Raw genomic sequence first — 23,704 nt, 5'->3', positions numbered from 1 at the left:
AAAATTTAATTTTTTTAAAATTTTAAATTAAAATTTATATTATAATAATATTTCATTTAATTTTTAATAAAACATTTCATCACAAAGATATTTCTTCCAATTAATTAACACCTCTTGATAATTTATATCAAAAAACAAATTCACGGTTTCACACCTCTTTATAATTGATATTAAAAATAATAATTATGATGGAGACAGGAAAAAGTTACAGAAACAAAAGAAAAAGCAAATCATGCCTATACAATGTTGAACAGTACAATATATTAATTTCGCTCTCATTTTTTTTTTTTTTTTTTTTTGTCTATTTAACTCTTTCGTGTGTATCAGGATTGAATAATTGACCATTGATCTTTCTTCCAAAGGTTTTGTTCTGTTTTTTCTTTATGAGAAATTTTATTTATTTGAGAGAAGCTTTATTCCAGCTTCTAGATTATGGAGTATTTTTTAAAATTAAGCTGTTGCTATACCAAAGTAGTTATTATATTATTGTTTTCACTTTGTAGTTTTTTTTTTTTTTTTTTTTTTGTGTACTTGTAGTTGTTGTAATGATATATCATTTTTTTTTTAGAAAAGAATTGATAGACTTACTACTATATAATAAAATAAGATTACTTTAACTTTTATTTTTGATTTTATGAGTTTAAATTTAATAAAAAATATTATTATATTTATAGAAACTAGAGAATAGAGATAGATAAATAGAAACGAAATGATTGGACTGTATGCTTACTGTGATCTCCGTGTCTCTCACTCTCTCTGTCAGATAAACACGCGTAGAGACTGTCGGTGGAGTTGTACGTACGTCTAACCTCGTTGTTGCTGTGTCCCTTTCCAGTTTCCTCTCCTTTAACCAATTCCTCTAATTCTTTATTATATGTATACAGTTGTTGACAGCTACGCACACTTGGTTTAAGACGGGGGGAGAGAGAGAGACAGAGAGCGCATTGCATTGCTCGTCCCCTTGGGTCCGTTCGATCCGTCTCCCTGACTTCGTTTTTCTCTCTTTCTTCTTCTCCTGGATTATTGGTACGGGATCCGGTGGAGATTTTGCTGATTTATCCCGGGTAATTCAATTGGATTCCTTGCAAATCTAACTGATCACGTTGTTTCTAGCACAAAGATCGCGTCTTTCAGGTAAGTGCTGCCCGTGGGATATGCTTGGTTGCTGAGCAAAATGAGAAATGCGAATTGCGTTCTTCTGCATATTCAGTAGAATTATGATTTTGGGTGCTGAGAAAAACGAGTAACAGAGTGGTGTTTGTAAAGTGCTTTGTTTGCTCAGCTCATAAACAATGAAAATCCTCCAAGATTGTAATTTTGACCCTCTCCCATTTCTTTTCGTATTTCTCAGCTACCAGAAAATAAATATTTAAATATTTTCATTTACAGTGGTTATTGATCACTGTTGAAAGAGAAAATCTGATTCTTATATTTCTTTTCAGCTATTTCTATGCAGATCTGGGCTTTCATCTGAGAAAAACGGCTTGCTTTTTGAAGCATAGTGCTTTAGGCATGCATAGATATTGTTGAGACTGAGGTGGTATTTTATTCCATTGTTCACATTTGGGCAAAGAGAAGTGGGTGCCTATGGAATCAGAAGGAGAAACTGGGGTGAGCTTCCTAAGAAATTAAGATTTAGCTTGCAATTTGCCCGTTGTTTAGCTGATCAGAAAAACGGGGAAAGGAAAATGTTAAAACATGTTGATAATCAAATTCCTTGTGCTGTTTTGGCTGTCAAACTGAAAATTCTTGCCCTCATCTAGTCGAATATGTAAGTCGAGTGGACATTGTCATTATCTAAGGTCCTTTATGATGGACAGTGTAAAATACTCTTTAGTTTCTTTCCTTCCGTCTCCTACATTTGTTCAGCAGCCGCGGCATGGGAATCATTCATAGATGGAACTGTTATCAGTATCCCTATTTTCTGAATGTTTCATCTTCTATTGTGATAACTCAGGCAAAAGCCACAAAGAACCTGGGCGGACAGGTCTGCCAGATCTGCGGGGATAATGTTGGGAAGAGTATAGATGGCGAACCATTCATTGCCTGTCATGTTTGCGCTTTCCCTGTCTGCAGGCCTTGCTACGAGTATGAGAGGAAGGATGGGAATCAGTCATGCCCTCAATGCAAAACCCAATATAAGAGGCACAAAGGTAAGTCAGATGCTATATAACTGGAATGTTTGCCACACTAGGAAACATGGGAATAACATGATTTTTAACAAAGCCGTGTTCTTTTAGAATATCTTTATTATCTTCCCCCAGGGACAAGGTTAACTGCAACCAACTAGTTTTGGTGTGTCATTTGGGTCTGATATTGTTCAATTGCGGGAAATGAAAAGACTGGCAAAAAGGTTAAAATTGATTGAATTGTTAAACAACATGCTTTCTCAACTCTGAATCTCTGATTGTGTCTCTGTGTGGCATGTTCTTTCTTTCATCCCTGAACTTATTTCAAGACAGTTTATTTGGTATTTCCCGTAACATATCAATCTCTGAAAACCCATGAATATGTTATAAATCAGAATAGTCAGACTATATTGTTTCTGTTTGTGCTGTTGATTTCCAGGCAGCCCTGCAATTCTCGGTGATAGAGAAGAGGATGCTGATGCTGATGCTGATGATGGTGCTAGTGACTTCAATTACACTTCAGAAGACCAAAACCAAAAGCAGAAGATTGCAGAGCGCATGTTGAGCTGGCATATGACATATGGACGTGGGGAGGATGTTGGGGCCCCCACTTACGATAAAGGGGTTTCTCATAACCACATTCCTCTGCTCACTAATGGAATGGAGGTAAAAAAAAAAAAAAAAAAAAAAAAACAAAGGCCTCTGACATGCAAAATTCCTTCTTCTTCTGAAATAAAATTGAATTATTCTTTTGGCCATTACCAACTTATAGGTTTCTGGAGAATTGTCTGCTGCATCACCTGAGCATCTTTCTATGGCTTCTCCCGGAGTTGGTGGCGGAAAGCGTGTCCATCCTCTTCCTTATGCGTCTGATGTTAATCAGTCACGTATGTCTCTCATTCATATGTAATAGGTACCCTATACTCGTGTTTATGTTTTTGTATAAATATTGATTTTAGGGGGTCGGTTATTCTTTTTCTGCAGCTAATGTTAGGGCTGTGGATCCAGCGAGGGAATTTGGCTCACCGGGATTAGGCAATGTAGCCTGGAAAGAGAGAGTTGATGGGTGGAAGATGAAGCAGGAAAAGAATGTGGTTCCAATGAGCACCGGCCAAGCCAATTCTGAAAGGGGGGTTGGAGATATTGATGCCAGCACTGATGTGCTCGTGGATGACTCTTTACTGTGGGTCCTCTCCTGATTAAAATTATGATTCTTTGGCTGTTGTTTTTGTATTTAGTTGAGGCTTTACACTTTGTAATGCAAGTTTAAGACTTCATAGTTTGCTTTCCTGATTACATTAGCTTTATTCTATAGAATAATACTATTTTCTAGGCAACATTGGTTATTGCTTTTTAGCAATACTTTCATGAGTTCCAAGTATAGCTGACCAGTCAGTTTTCCCAAGTTTGGTATCTATGATTATAATTTTTTTTTCTTAATTTCAGCGAAGAGAAGGGCTGCAACTAATGCCGTATCCCTTTTTGTTTTGTAGGAATGATGAAGCTCGGCAACCTCTCTCAAGAAAGGTTTCTATTCCATCTTCTAGGATCAACCCTTATAGGATGGTCATTGTTCTGCGTCTTATTATTCTCTCCATTTTCCTGCACTATCGAATCACAAATCCTGTGCCCAATGCCTATGCTCTGTGGTTAATATCTGTGATTTGTGAGATTTGGTTCGCAATATCTTGGATACTGGATCAGTTCCCCAAGTGGCTGCCTGTAAACCGCGAGACATATCTTGACAGGCTTTCACTGAGGTTAGATTGCCTTTCAGAGTCTACCTTCCGTTATCATACTTGGTGATCAAATTATTATCTTACTTATCCAGAAAACTAATTATACTTGGTGATCAATTCTGCATTAATGTGTCGAAGGTAGCTGTGTTCTTTCATTCTTATTCTTCCTATTATATTTAGTTTTAGTTCCAAGTTTATATGAATTACAGATATGACCGAGAAGGAGAACCATCACAGTTAGCTGCAGTTGATATATTTGTCAGTACTGTTGACCCTTTGAAGGAACCTCCTCTTGTGACAGCCAATACTGTTCTATCCATTCTTGCTGTTGACTACCCTGTTGATAAGGTCTCTTGCTATGTATCTGATGATGGAGCTGCCATGTTGACATTTGAAGCTTTGTCCGAAACATCCGAATTTGCAAGGAAATGGGTTCCTTTCTGCAAGAAGTATAGCATTGAGCCTCGGGCCCCAGAATGGTACTTCGCACAGAAGATCGACTACTTGAAGGACAAGGTTCAACCATCATTTGTCAAAGACCGTAGAGCTATGAAGGTAGTTTTTTTTATCAGTAAATAAGAACTTTATCAATGATAAAAGTAGGCATATGAAGGTTGTTTTGCCATCATAGTGTACCCTACCCCTCCATTTCTCCCCTTAAAGTGTCCTTATAATCCGTCTTCATGTCATATTGCAGAGAGAATATGAAGAATTTAAAATCCGTGTTAATGGGCTTGTTGCTAAGGCACAGAAAGTTCCTGAAGAAGGATGGATTATGCAAGACGGCACACCATGGCCTGGAAACAACATCAGAGACCATCCAGGAATGATCCAGGTATCTTCTCCCTCACATTGGCAGATCTGTTTATGGTGAACATTGCTACTAGCTATTATTGAATTTGGTTCTTATTTGGGGACAACTTTTCCTTGGAGTTCATAGAACAAACTATATGTAACAAATGGTGCCATTTATTCCTCAGCACCTTCTGTTTTTGTTACACAAGTTGCCTCATCGTCTTTAAGTCCCCCCCCCCCCCCCCCCCCCCCCCCCCCCCCCCCCCCCCCCTTCCTTTCCTGTCATCCTCCAACAAGGGTTCTAAAGTGGATTCTAGTGTATCTGTTCTATTGTACAAATATAATTTGGTTTACTTGGTATATATTTCATTATGTGAAGGTTTTCTTGGGCCAAAGCGGAGGGCTTGATGCTGAGGGTAATGAACTGCCACGTTTAGTCTATGTTTCTCGTGAAAAGCGTCCTGGTTTTCAACATCATAAGAAAGCCGGTGCTATGAATGCGCTTGTGAGTAACTAACAAGATGACATCTGGAGGTCTTGATTTTCTTGATGTCTATAATTATCTAATGTTTGGCGGTCAATTCTCTCTTGCAGGTTCGAGTATCGGCAGTCCTTACCAATGGACCTTTCTTGTTGAATCTGGATTGTGATCACTACATCAACAACAGCAAGGCCTTGAGGGAAGCTATGTGTTTCCTAATGGATCCAAACCTTGGGAAACATGTTTGTTATGTCCAGTTTCCACAGAGATTTGATGGTATTGATAGGAATGACCGATATGCCAACCGTAATACTGTTTTCTTTGATGTAAGTTGTACACTCAATCCCCACCCCTCCCAAAAAATTAAGTGAAAGACTCTCTGTTTCTTTCTGCTGCTATAGAATAGTTTCAATTGTGTTTGATGTTCCTTAGTGATTGGAAAACATTTGAAAATTTCAGATAAACTTGAGAGGCTTGGATGGCATTCAAGGCCCTGTTTATGTGGGTACTGGATGTGTGTTTAACAGAACAGCATTATATGGTTACGAACCACCTCTCAAACCTAAGCATAAGAAAGCCGGAGTTCTATCTTCACTTTGTGGTGGCTCACGGAAGAAGAGTTCAAAGTCCAGTAAAAAGGGTTCAGACAAGAAGAAATCTAGCAAGCATGCAGACCCCACTGTGCCTATTTTCAGTCTGGACGATATAGAGGAGGGTGTGGAAGGTACATTGGTCGAATATTATTCCAATTTTTTTTTTTTACCATATTCTGTTTATCAACATACCGGTGAATACTCTTTTCCACTGTCAACTTTGGTTTTATTGTGTATTAAACTATGTATTCCTTGTTGACATGTTTATAAGGAGAGTGATATCTTCTTTATCTTTGATTCTTATTATGTCGTCAACCTTAATACATAAACAATAAATGTTGTTTAAAATCAACTTGGTGAATTTCTGGTGAGTAGATCAACTTAGTAATTTTTTTTTAACTATATTTTTACAAGGCCGCAGCACCAAGTAACTGGCATTTAATTTTGTTAGATAGGACCGTCTCTTACTCAATATTCTTTTTTTCAATTAAGGCGCTGGATTTGATGATGAAAAGTCACTACTCATGTCACAAATGAGCCTGGAGAAAAGGTTTGGTCAGTCTGCTGTTTTTGTTGCCTCGACACTTATGGAGAATGGTGGCGTTCCACAATCTGCAACACCAGAGAATCTCCTTAAAGAGGCTATTCATGTCATCAGCTGTGGTTATGAGGACAAAACAGACTGGGGATCTGAGGTATGTGGTCTTCTATTAATTATTTAACTCTGTCAACGATTTTATTTTTATTTTACTGTTCCTTGCATTAAGAACTTTGTTTCTACAAAGCATCAGCTTCAATATAAAGAAATTTGTTGTTACTTTTTTCTCTACATATAAAAAAAAATAAAGGAATTTGTTTGTAGGTGAGTGAAAATCTGGTCTGTAATTTATTAACCTTCGAGTAAAATTTGGTGCGGAGACTTTTTAAAGCTAGAAATCTGTTCAAATACATCCACTGCTAAGCTCTCAATCAGGACCATTAAAGCTGATGACAGTTTTATCATCTACCATGTGATTCTTGATGGGGTAGCATTCCTCTGGCTCATATTGGGTGGCTGTAGGAACCATCCATTAAATGAAAAACATAACATCATCTCTTATGGTGTTAGGGTTGACAAACAAGCCGCCGCCTTCATCATCATCCAATGCCCACATGCAACACATACACACAGTAACACTATAACTTCCTGAGTTGTGTTTGTTGTCTCATTAGATATGGTAAAATGTTTTTTTTTTTAAATAATTAATATGTCCTATGCACTGCAGATAGGATGGATTTATGGTTCTGTTACTGAAGATATTCTTACGGGATTCAAGATGCATGCTCGTGGTTGGAGGTCAATTTATTGCATGCCCAAGCGCCCAGCCTTTAAAGGGTCTGCTCCTATTAATCTTTCGGATCGTCTGAACCAAGTGCTACGATGGGCTCTAGGTTCTGTGGAAATTCTTCTCAGTAGACATTGCCCTATCTGGTATGGTTACAATGGCAGGCTTAAATGGCTGGAGAGATTTGCATATGTGAATACCACCATCTATCCAATTACTGCCATTCCTCTTCTTATGTATTGTACTTTGCCAGCTGTCTGTCTACTCACTAACAAGTTCATCATTCCACAGGTTCGTTATATGACCAAATTCACTATCGCTACACGTTCTTTTCAATATATTGGCTTGTTTTCATCTGTCCTGGCAGTAATCCTGGTTGCAGTCCCTGCATCTTACAACAGTTTACCTTGTCTTGTTATTTGAGGAGTTTGTAGTGGTCTGGCTCAAAAATATTGAACAGTGTACATCTAAATTGAATCAAACTAATAGGACATGCATCCATGAGCTACTGATAGCAGGATTTGCAGATACCAATTTTTTTTATAATAATTTACAGGGACCAAATGACCAAGTGATTTATCGGGAAAGGAATGCATATTTCTCACAAGCTTCTCTTTTTGAAATGAAAGTTTGGAGAATAAAAACTTTTTGTATTTTCACGTTTCCTGGGAGAAAATTTTACCTTGAGATGTTTTAATATACGACAGTCTGGGTGTAATACAATATTGTCTAATGATGCCGCCGCTTTGGAATGTGTGCTAAATTCTTTTGCTTCTCAATTTTGCTTGCAGATCAGTAACATTGCAAGTATATGGTTTATATCGCTCTTTCTTTCCATCTTTGCTACTGGTATCCTAGAAATGAGGTGGAGTGGTGTTGGAATTGACGAATGGTGGAGAAATGAACAGTTTTGGGTTATTGGTGGTGTTTCAGCCCATCTCTTTGCCGTTTTCCAAGGTTTGCTCAAAGTACTAGCCGGAATTGACACCAACTTCACTGTTACATCCAAGGCATCCGACGAAGAGGGAGACTTTACCGAACTGTACATGTTCAAGTGGACAACCCTTCTTATCCCACCAACAACTCTACTCATCATAAACTTGGTTGGGGTCGTTGCGGGAATCTCCTATGCCATCAACAGTGGTTACCAATCATGGGGTCCGCTCTTTGGCAAGCTATTCTTTGCCTTTTGGGTGATCGTCCATCTTTATCCCTTCCTTAAAGGTTTGATGGGTCGGCAGAACCGAACACCCACCATTGTTGTCGTCTGGTCAATTCTTCTCGCATCCATTTTCTCTTTGTTGTGGGTGCGGATAGATCCATTTACCACTAGAGTTACTGGTCCAGATATAGAGCAGTGTGGAATCAACTGCTAGAAGTAATTAAGGCTGCTTGGAAGACCAAAAATCCGTTCTTTGTAAGTTAATTCTCCTTGCCCAACAAGTGTTTGAGAGGAGGGAGTCATGTAATTGTGTCTCATATTTTTGTTGTAACCTTCTGTATGGGAGCCTGTCTGTGCTTGTGAAGTTTACGTTATGTGCAGATCATAGGTGGTAAAGAAAATCATTTTCTCGGTACAGGAGTGATTTTATGTATTACTTTTGGACAACTTATTCTGAACAATGGACACTGTTTATGGAATCAATTTAATTGTTCTTTATACGTATACATATCTTAAGTATGGATGCAACCTGGCATCGTCCCACTGCATTATTCAACTTATAATCTGTTATTATATGATTTTTTCTTTTTGTTATATTCTGCTTTATTTTCACAGCTTTGATAAGTTCGATCGGTCATCATTTACAACCAAGCTCGCATACAAAAGGAACAAAAACAAAACCAACGAAATAAAAATAGCATGCCAACATATGTTATTCAGATAAAACCACATATAACCTGCAGCGACGACTTCCATGCGGAATATATATCGAGCACGCGGCCCTTCTGGAGACAAGTACTGCGTATATGTCAATCTTGTTTCTCGGCGTTTTGGCTAAGATCGTATCTCGTTCTTTTATCTAACCTGTATATTTCTGACACTATAGCTTCAGTAGTTCACATATGGCCACACGTGCCCACACCTCATCTATTGACGTGGCGACCCATACACAATCATTTATCATCCTCATCCTAATTAACTACTCCCACATCAGTGTAACACGTTTTCTTTATCACCACTGACACCTACTCTAGATGCTGGACACGTGGCTAGATGTTATTTCTTTTTATGTCACGATATCTTCTCCTTTTTAAAGCGAACGTCTGATCAATCCAGACAGGCTTACCACTTTTCGGAAGAGAAAAAAAAAAATGGGTCAAAAGATCAGTTTTGTTTGCCACTAGTACTAGGGAGTATTGCATCTTATTGGCAATGGCCATCGTAGAGGAACCTATTACTTCCAGGCTTGATCGTTTGGATCACATGGTAAGTCATGTTCAACAGAAAACTTTCTGGCAGCGTATTGATTTATAACAATACATTTGGTCAAAAAATCACATCACGATTGAAGAGATTCAAGGCATCATGCACGAGTGAAGTTGGGTTAAGCTTGAAAAAGAAGTCGGTCATGATGATAGATCATGGGCTAAACAAAAAATATTAGGGCATTCAGATTGTCAGATTGAAAAGTTTCGTTTTAGTTTTGTTTTCCGTGTGTTTCATGTACAACTTTTAACGTGTACTTGTTTGATATACACCATGATCAGCTGAGGCACTTGGAGGAAATTAGAGGGTGCAACAGATCATCGCCAAAGAGCTCTTGCGCATCCATAGCGTCGAGCGGGACCGACGGGCATGCATCATCTGTAGATCTGTCCCCAAAGAGCATAGAGAAGCACTGCCGTCCAATAGAGCACGTGATAATTGAAACTGAAGTCAAAGGAACGCTCATTGAAAGGCTTGAACTTGTAGAAGACCGCGTACTAAAGGTAAACATGATGAAAAAAAAACATTGAGCCATGCAGTGCCTGCTGACCATTTGTCTGATCATGTGTTGATCTGATCGATGAAGTTTTAAATATATTTGTGTCAGCTGTGTTTGCAGTTGGAGCTACTAGAGTCAGAGAGGAAAATGGAGGAGAAAAATGAAAAGAAGGCCCACAAGCCGAAGGGATTAAAGCAACTTGTCAAACAATGTGTGAAGGGAGAAGGAAAATATTAAAAAGCAACGAGTGATTTTATAAGAACGAGCGTTCTCTTACTTTTCCTCTCTTGTATTATGTCTCTGTGCCTAAAATCAATCTCCCATTTTTATGAAAGATTTTTGTGTGTGAAGTGAACAAGAAGCCGAGTTTGTGAGAATGAACCTGTGTCGGCATGTTTTTTGAGGCCTGAAGGAGGCCCATGGGCCTATGAACTACCAAATCTTGGGTCCATAATAGAGATTATGCCAGGAACAACAAACCTTATACATCATTGTCTCAATGAATCGGCCCATTTCTCTTTGTGGTTGCTGTTACTTGTTAGTTCCTTTATAATGAAAAAAAAAAACAAAAAAAGGAGAATGGAATTGAAAAAATAAAATAATAATAATAATAGTTTATCCCAAAAATTAAAGACCTCAAATGGCCATGACAAAATAGGCATATGGACCATCACTGCTCTCGGAACCCAGCAGGCAGGAATTGGAGCTTTACACATCGCACGTGTATCCAATTGCGAAGCCAAGCCACGCAGGTACAAAGGGTGCTGGAAGCCATTCAACCCATTCATTGATTTGGCCGCCCAAATTAAGGCTTTTCAATAATTTTAAATGTAGACAGTACATTTGGCATTCATAAATAGAGATGGATGGGGGGTGGGGGACCCATCTTAGACAGTTCTTGTCTGATTGTACAAATAATTTCAAGACACTTTCGGCAAATCGGAGGGTCAATATTGCTTCATAAAGTCAGCATCAAATCCAGAGATTAATCTCCTTTCTTTCTTTTTTATTTATGTGGGTCCTTGACATGTACTATCCTCTGTAAACCAACGATTTTTTATCTTGTTGGGGCAGAGGGACAGAAAATCGTTTCCGAGAGAGAGGTGTCATTTTCCTTTAGCCTAAAAATTGATGGGTGAAGGAACTCGAAACCTACTGACAAATACACAATGTGATCACACCGTTTGATGAATGATGGGCATGCCAAGTGAACGGTGATTAGAGGTCAAGAAATTAATGGGTCCACATCAGATTGTTTCCTACTACGGGGAGCTAATTGAAAAGGCCAAAAGCTTGGGTCTTTGTCACATATGTGGATACAATGCTTCTTGTTGTTGATAAGAGAGATGGATGTGTATATTTGGTTTATTAGGGACCAAAACTGCCTTTTCAAAAGGGGACCAATTGGGATTTGGTTGCTAATCTCTATCGTCGGTTGGCTGCTTCCCCATGTTAGTTGAGGTGGCATTCTCCATTTCCCAGCTATAACAAATATTTGTAGATGAACGTTATGTATTAGTCACAATTCATTCTCACACTTCACTTTTATAAATTTTTTATAGAATATGTGAGTATTTTTTATAAAATATGTGAGTATTTTTTATAAGATATGAGGTGATGAATAGTGATTAATAAAAAAAAATTTCATATTTGTATGTGAAGCAATGGACTTGCAAGTATGAAAACTAATTCACAACCAAAAAAAAAAAAAAAGATTTTTAAAAATTGACATAATTATTTTTTTATTTTTAAATAAATTATATAAATTTTCAAAGTCAACACGCATGCATTCTCCTAGCGATGAAGAGAAGGTAGCCCATAATTTAATATACTTGTTCAATACTCAATTTAAAACTAAAAGCAGGTTAGATGGACAGAATTATTATATATTAGCTTAAATTTGAAGTATTCGTTCTTTCTTAGACGACATTAAAGAGTATTCATTTGTCTATTCTTTTGGTATCTTTGTAACGGATCATTATTCTCTGATATGAACATATGCTAAAGTTTTAAAAATGGTAATTACACGTGAGAAAGAAGAAAGAAGAATGCATTGATAAGAGCTGAGCCGGCCACATCAAAGGATAAGTTAGAAAATATAAAATCCCAAAAGAAAAGGTATATAAATATGCTAGCTCTGACCTGGCGTAGTTTACATATCTAGATATTTTATAGATTTTTAGTTTGAATTTTAAGATATAAAGTTTAATAAAACTACAACTACATGCAAAATTTAAGCCTTTTACAGTATTATTAAACTTGTTTTTCTAATTAACTACGTTTGGATATTGAGACAAGTTGAATTGAGTTATAAATAATAATATTTTATGAGTCTTATTGAGATGAATTTAACTTTTTTAAGTTGAAATATATTTTAATATTTTAAGTTGAAATGTATGAAATAAGTTTAAATGAGTTTAAATTTTTTATGAAAAGTTGAAAAAATAATATGTTTCATTAATGATTGATTTGATATAAGTTAAATTTGGTTCAATAACTAAACACTACTTAATCTTAAGATTCAAATATAAATTATAAGTCCCGGTTTGGTTATACGAAACAAATAAGATGAGATGAGATATTTTGAATAGTAGTAAAATTTTTGAGTTGAGATGAGATGAAATAGTTTGTAAACAAAATATGTTTGAAAAGTGAGATGAGATAGTTTTTAATTTTTTGAATTTAAAAAATGTGTGGGTCTCACAGTTGATCAGGGAGCCAAAAAGTGCACTGTTTATGCATTGTTCACTGTAAGTTTCACTGTTCATATACTGTTACGTACTGTTCATTTATTGTTTATGTCAATTTTGTATTGTTCATATACTGTTTACTGTTATTATTCATTATTTATTACTATTTATTTTAGTGGATATTTTTAAAATTTAGAGAATAAATATAATGTTTAAATAGGAAAAACTAATGTATCGTGTAACCAAACCAGTCTTAAGAATTGTAATAGATGTATTACTTTCCATATATTTTTGCCGAACTAACATAGCGTCCATTTATCTATTTTCTATCCTCTTTGAAAATGCCTTTGCTATTATTATCATTCTTTCAATATTTATTGATATGGCATCAAATAATTAATTTATATGTGAATTATAATAAATAATTTTTAATAATTTAATATTATATCATAAAATAATAAAAAAATAATAATAAAAGAGAATAACTTTCCAGATCAATCCGTTTTTATCTATATAATAGAGATGAATCACAAAATGTCACGTAGGCCATACACCATATCTGTTGAGGAAAAAACATCTCTTCCTGTTTGGTCTGCGATCCCCTCCTCTCTCTCTTTCTCTCTCTCTCTGAATGCCTCCAAGAAAAAACCCTTCCTCTCTGTGCTGATTTCCCGTTGACTGCCCAGGCGCCCGGCGTACGGCGCCCCCTAATTATCTCCTCCCCCCAATCTCTTTTCTGTCTCATTTTCATCTTCCAGGACTCAAGAAAAATCAACACCAACACACCTGTTCATGTCTCATTTTTTTAAAAATGGAAAAGAAAATAGAATTTGTGTACGCGTTGCTTTTTGCAGTTGAATCAAAAATACAATTTTAAAAAAATATTAAATTAATTTTTTTGTTGAGAAATGTTATGTATTTTAGGGTGAAACTTGAATGTGCATGTATCGTGTGCGATGGAAGATTGAAATGGGTGTGACGGAAGGAGTGTGCCGGTCTACTCTGAATCTCCTCCACTGGCGTATGGCATGCGGCGTTCGGTCGAAGGCTACAGTGGGGTGCAGCGGGGTGGCAGCTATTTTCTGTTCAAGAAATTTTGTGAGAGTCACGAGAGTGAAAATTTCGCAGACTGAGAGGAAAGAAAATGATAAAGAGAGAGAAAGTTTGTTTCAGCGAGAGAGGGGGGATGCAGGAGGAGTCGTCATTCGGGGTGTGGGGAAGAAGAAAATGAGGCAGAAGGGTTCTGTGTAAATGCTAGTGTAATTGTCCTAAGTTAAATATCCTTGATATGGAGCAACCAGTTACAGACTTTAATTTTATGAAATGTTAAAGTGTCGTCTTATGTCCAATAAAGCCACTCGATTGGATTGACTTGTCCAAAGATGCTCTGTAAAATGAATTAGGCGTAGCATCTAGTCAAAGAAGAAGGGGAAAAAAAAAAAAAGACATCCTCTATCAATGTCTTTGCGTGTTAAATGGTCGCGGTGAAAGCTTGTTGTTGAGTTTGGTTTTTAAATTCAGTTAAATTCAGTCTAACTTTAAGTTAAATTTAACATTTAAATGCCAAATTTTTAAATTATTAAATATATTTTAATTCAAAATCTTTTTATATATAGGATTCATAATTTTTTTCAACTTAAAATATATTTATATACGGGATCTCATAATTTTTTTCAATTTTTTATAAAAAATATTAAATTCATTTTAACATTTAAACACATTTTAAACTCAATTTAAATAGATTCTATATAACTTTTTTTACTATTTAACTCATAACTATTCGTTAAGAACTCAGCTCAACTCAATAAACGTAGCTTAGAAAATTTGAATCGAGCATCGGTGGTAGTGTAATTAGTACACCTTAATTGCCTCTGTAGTCTGTACTCGGTAAATGAGTGCAAATGAAACAATGAGTTAGGCTACAAATGTGAAGCTGAAAGCATCTCTTCACCAGCATTAACTTTATCGTCAACAGAAAATTATATGTAAAGTGTAAACACTAGACGCAAAATATGTTCCCTGGTCTATTTAAATAGTGAGATGAAAGTTAAATAAAATATTATTTTTTTAATATTATTATTATTTTAATATTTACAAAATTTAAATTATTTATTATATTTTATGTAGAAATTTAAAAAAATTGTAATTATAAAATGAGATGAGATTAAATATTTTTACGGTTGAGTTTGGATGTTGAAGTGAGTTGAGTTGAGAAGATAAAATATTATTAGAATATTATTTTTTAATATTATAATTATTTTAAGATTTGAAAAAGTTGAATTGTTTATTATATTTTGTGTTGAAATTTGAAAAAGTTATAATAATGAGTTGAGGATCCAAACGAACGTTTAGAAGCTAAACTCATCTCAACTCATCATTACAATTTTTTCAAATTTAAACACAAAATATAATAAACAATTCAACTTTTTCAAATTTTAAAATAATAATAATATTAAAAAATAATATTCTAACAATATTTTATCATCTCAACTCAACTCAGTTCAACATCTAAACCTAACCTTAAAGTTAAAACTATCCGTACTATCTCAACTTTCTTTAAGCAAATTATGAAGATCTTTGCATTATAGAACAAGAAATGATAAAATTACTGTTGTATGATAAATTGTTTACAACTATGTGACAAAATAATAAGCTAGCAATGGATTGGACTGAATCGTTTAAAATTCTTAATAATGGACATTTTAACTATTTTGAAAAAAAAAATTAATTCAAATATAAATTTATAATTTAAGTAATTTATCTCTCTTTCCCTATGGATATCTCATTCCTTACCATGTGAATAGAACCATCCATACCCATGAGCACAAGCTATGGGTCGATCCACGACCACGACCACGACCACGAGACTTTATGCACATATTTAGGTTTGATTGGGTTTTAAGGTTCATTTTATGCTAATTTTTTTTAGTGTCGTCTATGAGGTTCAATTGTCAGACGACTAACTATTGAATAATATTTGAAATACAAATACATGATAATTTTATTTTTATATTACTAAAAATCAATAACATATGACGTGTCATGTGACACTTCTACATTATTCTATATTCAGTTTGTTTGGAAATATATATCTTCCTAAAATTTTTAATCTCATTCTCAAACATAATTCAAATACAAAATTTTTAAATTAATCATTACATATTTTCCAAACTTTCAAACAAAAAATAAAAAATAATTCAATTTTCTCAAATTCTCAAACAAAAATTATATTATAAAATTATATTATAACAATATTTTAATTATATAATATTTTATATTCATTTTTTTCTATCTCCTTTTCTAAAACTCAAAATATACTTAACTCAAACTATCTCACTACAATTCACAAATTATCTTACAACTATTTACAAAAAATTAATGTTATACACCATACTCTCATCCCACTATGTAAGATATGACACATTTATTACTGTTGGATGATAAAGAATCAACTAATAAAGGATAATCCAATAATGATAAATGTATAATATATTACATAGTAGGATGAAAATGGAATAATAATGTGGTGTTTAAAATTTTTTTTCACAAAATTTTAATCTCATCTCACTCTTTAAAAGTCCTAAATTATAGGGCTATAAAAATAAATTGGAAAACTGACCCGAGACAGTAGGTTCATTCCAATTCTGAACCGGTTAGGTCCAGGATCGGTTCCTCTATTTTAAAAACTAGTTAAACTAGTCTGTTCCGGTTTTAGGTTTTCCGGAATCAGGCCAGGCCGAACTAGTTCATATATATATATATAATTAATTTTTAATACTATATACAATATTTTTTTATATTATATATAATTATATATCAAATAATGTTATATTATAATTTATAATATAAAATTTAAATCTTAAACATGAACATTTGTTTGGTTTTAAATATAAAGATATATTTATTACATTTTATGGCCTAATAAATTCTCAACATATTCATTCTGATAAATACATTAGTATATTAATTACATTTTATGGCCTAATACTAATACTATTAGTAATCCACTTTAAGTCTATATATAAATTACTATATAAATCACTACATAATACTATAGTGATATAGTAATGCTAATATTATAGTATACTAATACTATCAATGATATAGTTATACTAATACTATTATATAGTTATACTAAATTAAAATCACTATAACAAATACTAATATATAGTTATACTAATAACTATAAATAATACTAATATTTATACTAATAATAATAGTTTAATATAATTATACTAAATCACTATAACTATATATATTTTTAATATCACTATTACTATTGTATTATTATTCCATAATGCTTAATATATAGCATTAGTATTATTATATCGCTATAATATATATATACACACTATATGTAGTAGTAGCACTGTAATAGTATAATATATAATACTAGTATATATTAATATATTCTAAGAGTTATAGGATAATATGTTTTTTTTAAAAGAGTTGAAGGTCATATATCTAATAGTGATCATGTCCCAAATTTTATTAATAGCCCTAACTTATGATAGAGGAATACCGTAGTAACAAAATAGACACTTGGAATTTATAAATAAGACATTACAACTATTTCACGTATCAAACCAAAATAAAACAACTAAACCAAACCAAAAAAATTCTAAACAGACCTATAAGGAAAAACAAAAAATTCTAAACATAAGATATGGTCAAGCCAAAAAAAAAAAAAAACACCAAAACCGAAACACACAACTAGCTAAGCTCTATTGGCTGGGAGACCCACTTTATCAATCCTAACAATGCCCTTTAACAACCTCGACAAATGGTCATAGGTATCATGAATAGAATTAAAGCCCAACTCATATTGTTTAGCAAGAAAATCTGTAACTTGATTTGCCTCACGGTATTGATGGAGCACTTGAAAGTAACATCTTGAAGTTATAGTATAATATATATATAATAATATAGTTAACTTAACATGTTAACATTACTATCACTATAATTATAATATATATATATATATAGCATATATGTTACCACTATAGTATTAGTATAGTATTACCGTTTGCCAATAGTATTACTTAATCTTTCTTTTTTTTTTTTCTTTTTGTGCAGAGCACATGGAAGAAGTTATAAGTTATTCAAAACTTGTTTTTTCGGTTGGAGATGATTAAGGTAGGTCATCTTTTTACACTTATTTTCTCAAAATTTTTTTTCCATTTAATGTAATTAATAACTTTTAATTGAAATTAACTGTTTGATTTATTTGAATGCAATTGCAATATTTGTTTGAATGAACTATTAGAGTTGGTGGCTTGGTGCATAGCTCTTTATTCTAAAATGGTTGTATTTTTTTTATTATGTAAATAATTAATATTGGTTTTGTCTTTTTATTTTGAAATGTGGACTTTATGTGACAGCTTGTAATCTGGACTTGTGTGGTAGCTATTAGCTTTTAATATGGACTTGTAAATTTCAAATTTGTAATATGGACTTCCAAACTTATTTTATTTTATAGCTGGTTTTATTTTATAGTATTTTTTTTCATATTTTCATTTTCCATTTTTTATAGAAGGTTTTTTATAAAAGATTTACTTATTTATTTTTACAGCAGATCTCTTTATACAACATATTTTTTATATAGCAATTTTTTTTTATAACATATTTTTTTTATGACATCTTGACACTCCATTGAAACCGAAAAATTAGATTGAAACTGATAAAATTGAAATTATCAATTTAAGAGAATAATCGGTATGGTATTGATTATTAAAAATTGCAATATTGATGTATATGATTTGGTTTCAAAATCAGATCAAACCAGGCCGATTGCCCCTGCTAAATTCTCCAACGAAAATAAAACACAAAACACAACATGCATGGTGTGTCTGTCTCCGACGCTCCCTCCCCGTTCATCCTTGGTGTTCAACGACTTTACCTTCAACTTGGAGTAGGCGCCAACGATGAAACGATAAGCACGATATACACGCTGCAGCTTCTCATTGGCGGACTCCAAATCCCACCAAATCACAATCCACTTTACTCCACCCTCAACACGTCCACTCCATTATCCACCTGCTCCACCAGTCATCCACTCTCTCCATGGCAGATTTGAATTGAATGAGACACAAAATTTTTATTTTATTATTATATTTTTTTAAATTTTCATATAAAATATAATAAAAATTTTAATTTTTTTAAATTTTAATATAATAATAATATTAAAAATATAATATTTTAAATATTAAAATAAAACACAAAATTTTCATCCACCCAAACCTGCTCTAAACCCGCGTACCCGTTTCCCTCCACCGGCCCAACCGGTCACCCCCCCAAACTTCAAACTTAGGACTACATTTCTCGTGCATTTCAATGCCATTTCATTTCATCTCTCCTCCTATCCTATATCTCTGGGAATTAAATTTAAATTCACCCCAAATTTCTTTCATTTCATTTCAATTTCACGTTCACTTTGCCGGACGTCATTTTCTCTCTCTGATTCTGTTTCCTCGGTACCATCTATTGTAGAAGTAGAAGCTTCGACCTTTTGTTGTATTTTTTTATCTTGTTCGTTGTTATTGTGTTGCTCTCTCCGTTGCTCTTTCGCTGCCTGATCGCGAGTGCTTGTAACTCTCTTTCCCCTCTAGATCTCTTGCTGAAATTTGATCCAGATGGTGATATAGAGGTGAGTAGATCTTGTTGAAATCGTGTAATTTACTTTAGACTAGATTTTTTTTTTTCAAAAAATGAAGTGTTTCGCATAGATGCTAACTGTGAGTTCTCTCCATCCTCTATAATAGTCGGTGTTTGATTTTTTGAGCTGGTAAAGCTCAATTTTTTTTATATGAAAGTTGTGGTTTCTGGTTTTGAATTCTGTGTCTTTTTGGTCATTGTGCGACTGTGTTTCGTGATCTGATCTTTAATTATTTTCCTCACTGTTTGGTTTCTGGGAAAGGTGGAGAAAAATGAAGGGAAATAAAAGAGGCAAAACTATCTGGGGTGATTAGTTATTATTGTTTCGGACACTATACTAGTAATTATTGCTTTAAGTCCACTTGATTGGAAAGCGAGAAAGTGTGGAATTAATTTTAGTTTTTATGCGGAATGAATAAAATTTTATTTATTCTTCTCTAGCTTTCGTATTTCATGCATTTGAGTTCACCGTTCAAAGTTATTTATTTTCTTTAAAGTTTACCTCTGGAGAAATATTGATTTTCTTAAAGGAGTATAAGTTTCTATCTTTTAGTTTTATTCTTATTCGTAATATTAGGAAGATCGTACTTTTTTCGTTTGAGAAGAATAATGAAGATTCTGCGTTATTTCCTTTTTCAAAGGAACATTAGCTGTAATGGATTTTACTTTAGATGATTGTAGATGAACAGCAGATCTGATATTTGACCCGAGCTATAAGATTGTGTTGCTCGGGTTCATGCTTTTGGCACGGGCAATCTTCTAAGTTTTTGAGTGCGGGGAATATGGTTTTGTGAATTATTGTTGCTTTGCTAAATTTTCTGCGCACATAAATGTGTTTGAATTTCGGTATGATCCATTGGCTATTTGTTAGTTCTCGTATGAGTTTGGTAATTTCTAATTTCCAAAATTTTCAACTTTACATTCTTGCGAGTTTGTGAAATCCCAGAATCGATGGGTAGCTTTCAACGTTTCTTTTCACTTACTGTGGCTTTATTTCCTGGGACAATATTGGGAAGAAAGATGAAGAAATTCTGAACTCCAAGTCGTTGCTGCGTGCTTAATCCCTAGAAATGAGGAAACATCCCGTCATTTGATTGGGTATATTTGCTTTTTCAGTTCAGTTAGAAGGCCTGACAATCTACTGCTTTATTGATAGACGTGTATGATTTTTAGATTAATGGACATGTAGCCGTTTTCCATATGTTTTTGTCTAGGTTTGGTAATTGACCTTAGCTTTGGCCTTTTTAGTTATTAACAAAATACTTTAGTGGGTTGGGTTCTTATATAAATTCTAAATACTAATACAGGTTTTTCTATTTGTTTGCCCGTTTCAGCCAATTGAAGCATGTGCAGTGGTCCAGAACGATCAGAATCGTCATCGACTCCACCTGTGTCAACTGTAGAAATCACATCTAACACCAAAGACATGAATAACCCAACTGTTCAAGCTGAAGGTCCTTTGTTCAGCTTACTCGATCTTGCTGCTAACAATGATGTTGCAGGCTTTAAGCGATCTGCAGAGAAGGATGCTTCTTTAATTGATGAGGTTGGACTCTGGTATGTTCGCCAGAAAGGCTCAAGACAAATTGTTCTTGAGCATAGAACTCCATTAATGGTTGCTGCAACCTATGGAAGTGTTGATGTTCTTAAATTTATACTCTCTCATTCTCGGGTGGATGTAAATTTCTCGTGTGGCCAAGATAAAACCACTGCTCTTCACTGCGCCACTTCTGGTGGATCAATTAACGCAGCTGACGTTCTGAAGCTGCTTTTATTAATGGGTGCTGATCCAAATCGTACTGATGCCAATGGTCTTCGCCCCATTGATGTTCTTGTTGTTCCTCCAAAGATGCAAAGCATGAGAGTGGCTGTTGAAGAGCTTCTCTCTAACAATGCTTCCGACAGCTCATTTAGTGAGCACCATCTGCGTGTATCCATTAGTTCCTCTTGTTCAGACTCACCAACCCTTTCCTCATCCCCGGAAAATGGATTGCCATCTTCTCCTTCAGAGTTGGTATCTTCTCTAATGGCTTCAAAGTTTAATGATATACCTGTTAGTTATGCATTGGAGAAGAAAGAGTACCCTGTTGATCCTTCCCTCCCTGACATTAAGAACAGTATCTACGCAACAGATGAGTTCCGCATGTTCTCATTCAAAGTTCGGCCTTGTTCTCGAGCGTACTCCCACGATTGGACCGAGTGCCCTTTTGTGCACCCTGGAGAAAACGCTCGCAGAAGAGACCCAAGGAAGTACCATTACAGCTGTGTGCCTTGCCCTGAGTTCCGAAAGGGAGCTTGTAGGCGTGGGGATATGTGTGAATATGCTCATGGAGTTTTTGAGTGCTGGCTCCACCCGGCTCAATACCGGACTCGGCTCTGCAAGGATGGTACAAGCTGCAATAGACGGGTCTGTTTTTTTGCTCACACAGCTGAGGAGCTTCGTCCCTTGTATCTATCTACCGGATCTGCTGTCCCATCACCTCGCTCATCTGCCTCTGCTCATGGTGTCATGGACATGGCTGCTGCAATGAGCTTATTACCTGGGTCTCCTTCATCTATCTCTGCTCTGTCGCCTTCTCCATTTGCTCAACCCATGTCTCCATCTGCAAATAATGGCATGTCACAGTCGTCCATTCCGTGGCCCCAGCCAAATGTACCAACCCTTAGTCTTCCTGGAAGCAATCTTCAGTCCAGTCGCCTGAGATCATCCCTTAGTGCCCGTGACATCCCACCTGAGCATTTGAGTGCGATGCATGATTTTGATGCCCAGCAACATCTTCTTAATGACTTGACTTGTTTTTCACAGTCATGGTCCAATAATGTCCCTGCTAACCGTCCTGGTCGGTCCAAGACACTAACACCTTCAAACCTTGAAGAGCTATTTTGTGCGGAGATCTCTTCATCTCCCCGGTATTCTGATGCAGCAGCTTCTGCTGTTTTTTCCCCTGCTCACAAATCAGCTGTTCTTAATCAATTCCAACAGCAGCAGAGCATGTTATCACCCATTAACACGAATGTATTCTCCCCCAAAAATGTCGATCACCCTTTATTGCAGGCTTCATTTGGTATCCAATCCCCTGGAAGGATGTCGCCTAGAAGTGTGGAGCCAATCTCCCCAATTGGCTCTCGACTCGCTGTATTTGCTCAGCGTGAGAAACAGCATCAACAGCTGCACAGCCTCAGCTCGCGGGATCTTGGAAGCAACAACCAAGCCTCCATTGGTTGTTCTCCTGTAAATTCTTGGGCAAAATGGGGATCACCAAATGGAAAATTGGATTTGCTAGTTAATGGAGATGACATGGGGCGACCACATAGATCATCATCATTTGAGCTTGCTAACAATGGGGAGGAGCCTGACTTGTCATGGGTTCAGTCTCTAGTTAAGGAATCACCGACTGAGTTGATGAAAGAGAAGTTGGCAGTTTCAGCCTCGAGGGCTGCATCATCTGGTGAAGGTTTGAATTCTAATTCTCAAAGTGAATCCATTGATCATTCTGTATTAGGAGCTTGGCTTGAGCAGATGCAGCTTGATCAACTCGTAGTATGACGAAAGTAAATTTTTTTTGCTCATTGAGATTGGTTAAAAGAAATCGGTGGGTACATAAAATTTTTTGTGGGTTACTTTTTGCCGGTGGTGAAGGTCAAGTGGAGAAGTTAACAGTAGGAAAGTTGGAAATTGGTGGTTAAGGCCTAAGAGTGAAGAATGACTGGATAAAGTGAGGATATGATTCATTTTTTTTTTCACAATTTGTTGTTTACCGCAGAATTCTGAAGAGAAAGAAGCTTACTCTGGGCTAATGTTAAAGAAATCTAGTCCAGGTTAGGTATCTCTCGAAATATATCTGTTTCTAGGCTTAGTGTTATTCTTGAACTTCATATTCACCTTAAGGGAAGCATGTTAAATTGCAACGGGGTCGTTAGCTTGGTAATCCCTAGGCATAAAAGGGTTTTAAATGGTTGGATGTGTTCCATTTGGAAATTCAGTATTTTGTGGGTAGTTGGGTAGTGTGACAGAAAAGAGGGAGGCAATATGTTTATTTGATGATGTAAAACTGACTAAAGTTGTTATGATATCGATACCTTTATTTTTTGTTCCCCAGTAATGGATGTCCCCCGTCTCTTTTTTCTTCTCTCTCTCTCTCTCTCCCATTATTTTAGTATGTAAGATTGATTTATTTGAGAAAGTGTTGGGAATCCTGCCGTGGTAGGTCCTACCCGTTGAATTACACCTAAAGAGGTGTCCTACCAGTGGATGGGGATTGGTTGAGTGGATATATATTTGGATTCTTTAAATCGTTCTGGAGATACAAATTTTCTTGAATAAGAAATATGGATGAGTGGTTCAAGAAGTGGGGTATCTTGTACATTTGA

General features: G+C 35.2%; 3 protein-coding genes across 8 annotated transcripts; all 3 read left to right on the top strand.

Moving 5' to 3' along the window:
* Positions 1-874: 874 nt before the first annotated feature.
* On the top strand, positions 875-8,728 carry LOC121239952 (cellulose synthase A catalytic subunit 3 [UDP-forming]). 4 transcript variants are annotated; one of them, XM_041137366.1, is made up of 15 exons: positions 875-1,134; positions 1,443-1,611; positions 1,958-2,153; positions 2,569-2,795; positions 2,902-3,016; positions 3,114-3,312; positions 3,623-3,889; positions 4,078-4,423; positions 4,566-4,703; positions 5,043-5,168; positions 5,258-5,470; positions 5,604-5,868; positions 6,230-6,432; positions 7,003-7,353; positions 7,854-8,728. In XM_041137366.1, exons 2-15 carry the CDS (start codon positions 1,588-1,590, stop codon positions 8,436-8,438), a joined length of 3,255 nt encoding a protein of 1,084 aa, XP_040993300.1. In that variant the 5' UTR covers positions 875-1,134; positions 1,443-1,587; the 3' UTR covers positions 8,439-8,728. The 4 variants fall into 4 exon arrangements, with proteins under 4 accessions (XP_040993300.1, XP_040993302.1, XP_040993301.1 ...); XM_041137368.1 differs by having other exon boundaries at positions 883-1,064; XM_041137367.1 differs by having other exon boundaries at positions 883-1,134; positions 1,457-1,611.
* A 605-nt stretch (positions 8,729-9,333) lies between these two features.
* Positions 9,334-10,366, top strand: LOC121239951. Of its 2 annotated transcripts, none has more exons than XM_041137365.1 (3): positions 9,334-9,490; positions 9,772-9,993; positions 10,110-10,366. In XM_041137365.1, the coding sequence occupies exons 1-3, from the start codon at positions 9,437-9,439 to the stop codon at positions 10,224-10,226; spliced, it is 393 nt and encodes a 130-aa protein (XP_040993299.1). In that variant the 5' UTR covers positions 9,334-9,436; the 3' UTR covers positions 10,227-10,366. The 2 variants fall into 2 exon arrangements, with proteins under 2 accessions (XP_040993299.1, XP_040993297.1); XM_041137363.1 differs by having other exon boundaries at positions 10,098-10,366.
* An 8,558-nt stretch (positions 10,367-18,924) lies between these two features.
* Positions 18,925-23,166, top strand: LOC121238805 (zinc finger CCCH domain-containing protein 30-like). 2 transcript variants are annotated; one of them, XM_041135838.1, is made up of 2 exons: positions 18,925-19,325; positions 20,668-23,166. In XM_041135838.1, the coding sequence occupies exon 2, from the start codon at positions 20,679-20,681 to the stop codon at positions 22,878-22,880; it is 2,202 nt and encodes a 733-aa protein (XP_040991772.1). In that variant the 5' UTR covers positions 18,925-19,325; positions 20,668-20,678; the 3' UTR covers positions 22,881-23,166. The 2 variants fall into 2 exon arrangements, with proteins under 2 accessions (XP_040991772.1, XP_040991771.1); XM_041135837.1 differs by lacking the exon at positions 18,925-19,325 and adding an exon at positions 19,421-20,431.
* The last annotated feature ends 538 nt before the right edge of the window (positions 23,167-23,704 follow it).

Source organism: Juglans microcarpa x Juglans regia, chromosome 7D (genome assembly GCF_004785595.1).
Source record: "Juglans microcarpa x Juglans regia isolate MS1-56 chromosome 7D, Jm3101_v1.0, whole genome shotgun sequence".
NCBI lineage: Eukaryota > Viridiplantae > Streptophyta > Magnoliopsida > Fagales > Juglandaceae > Juglans > Juglans microcarpa x Juglans regia.
This window is presented reverse-complemented; position numbering and strand designations above follow the sequence as displayed.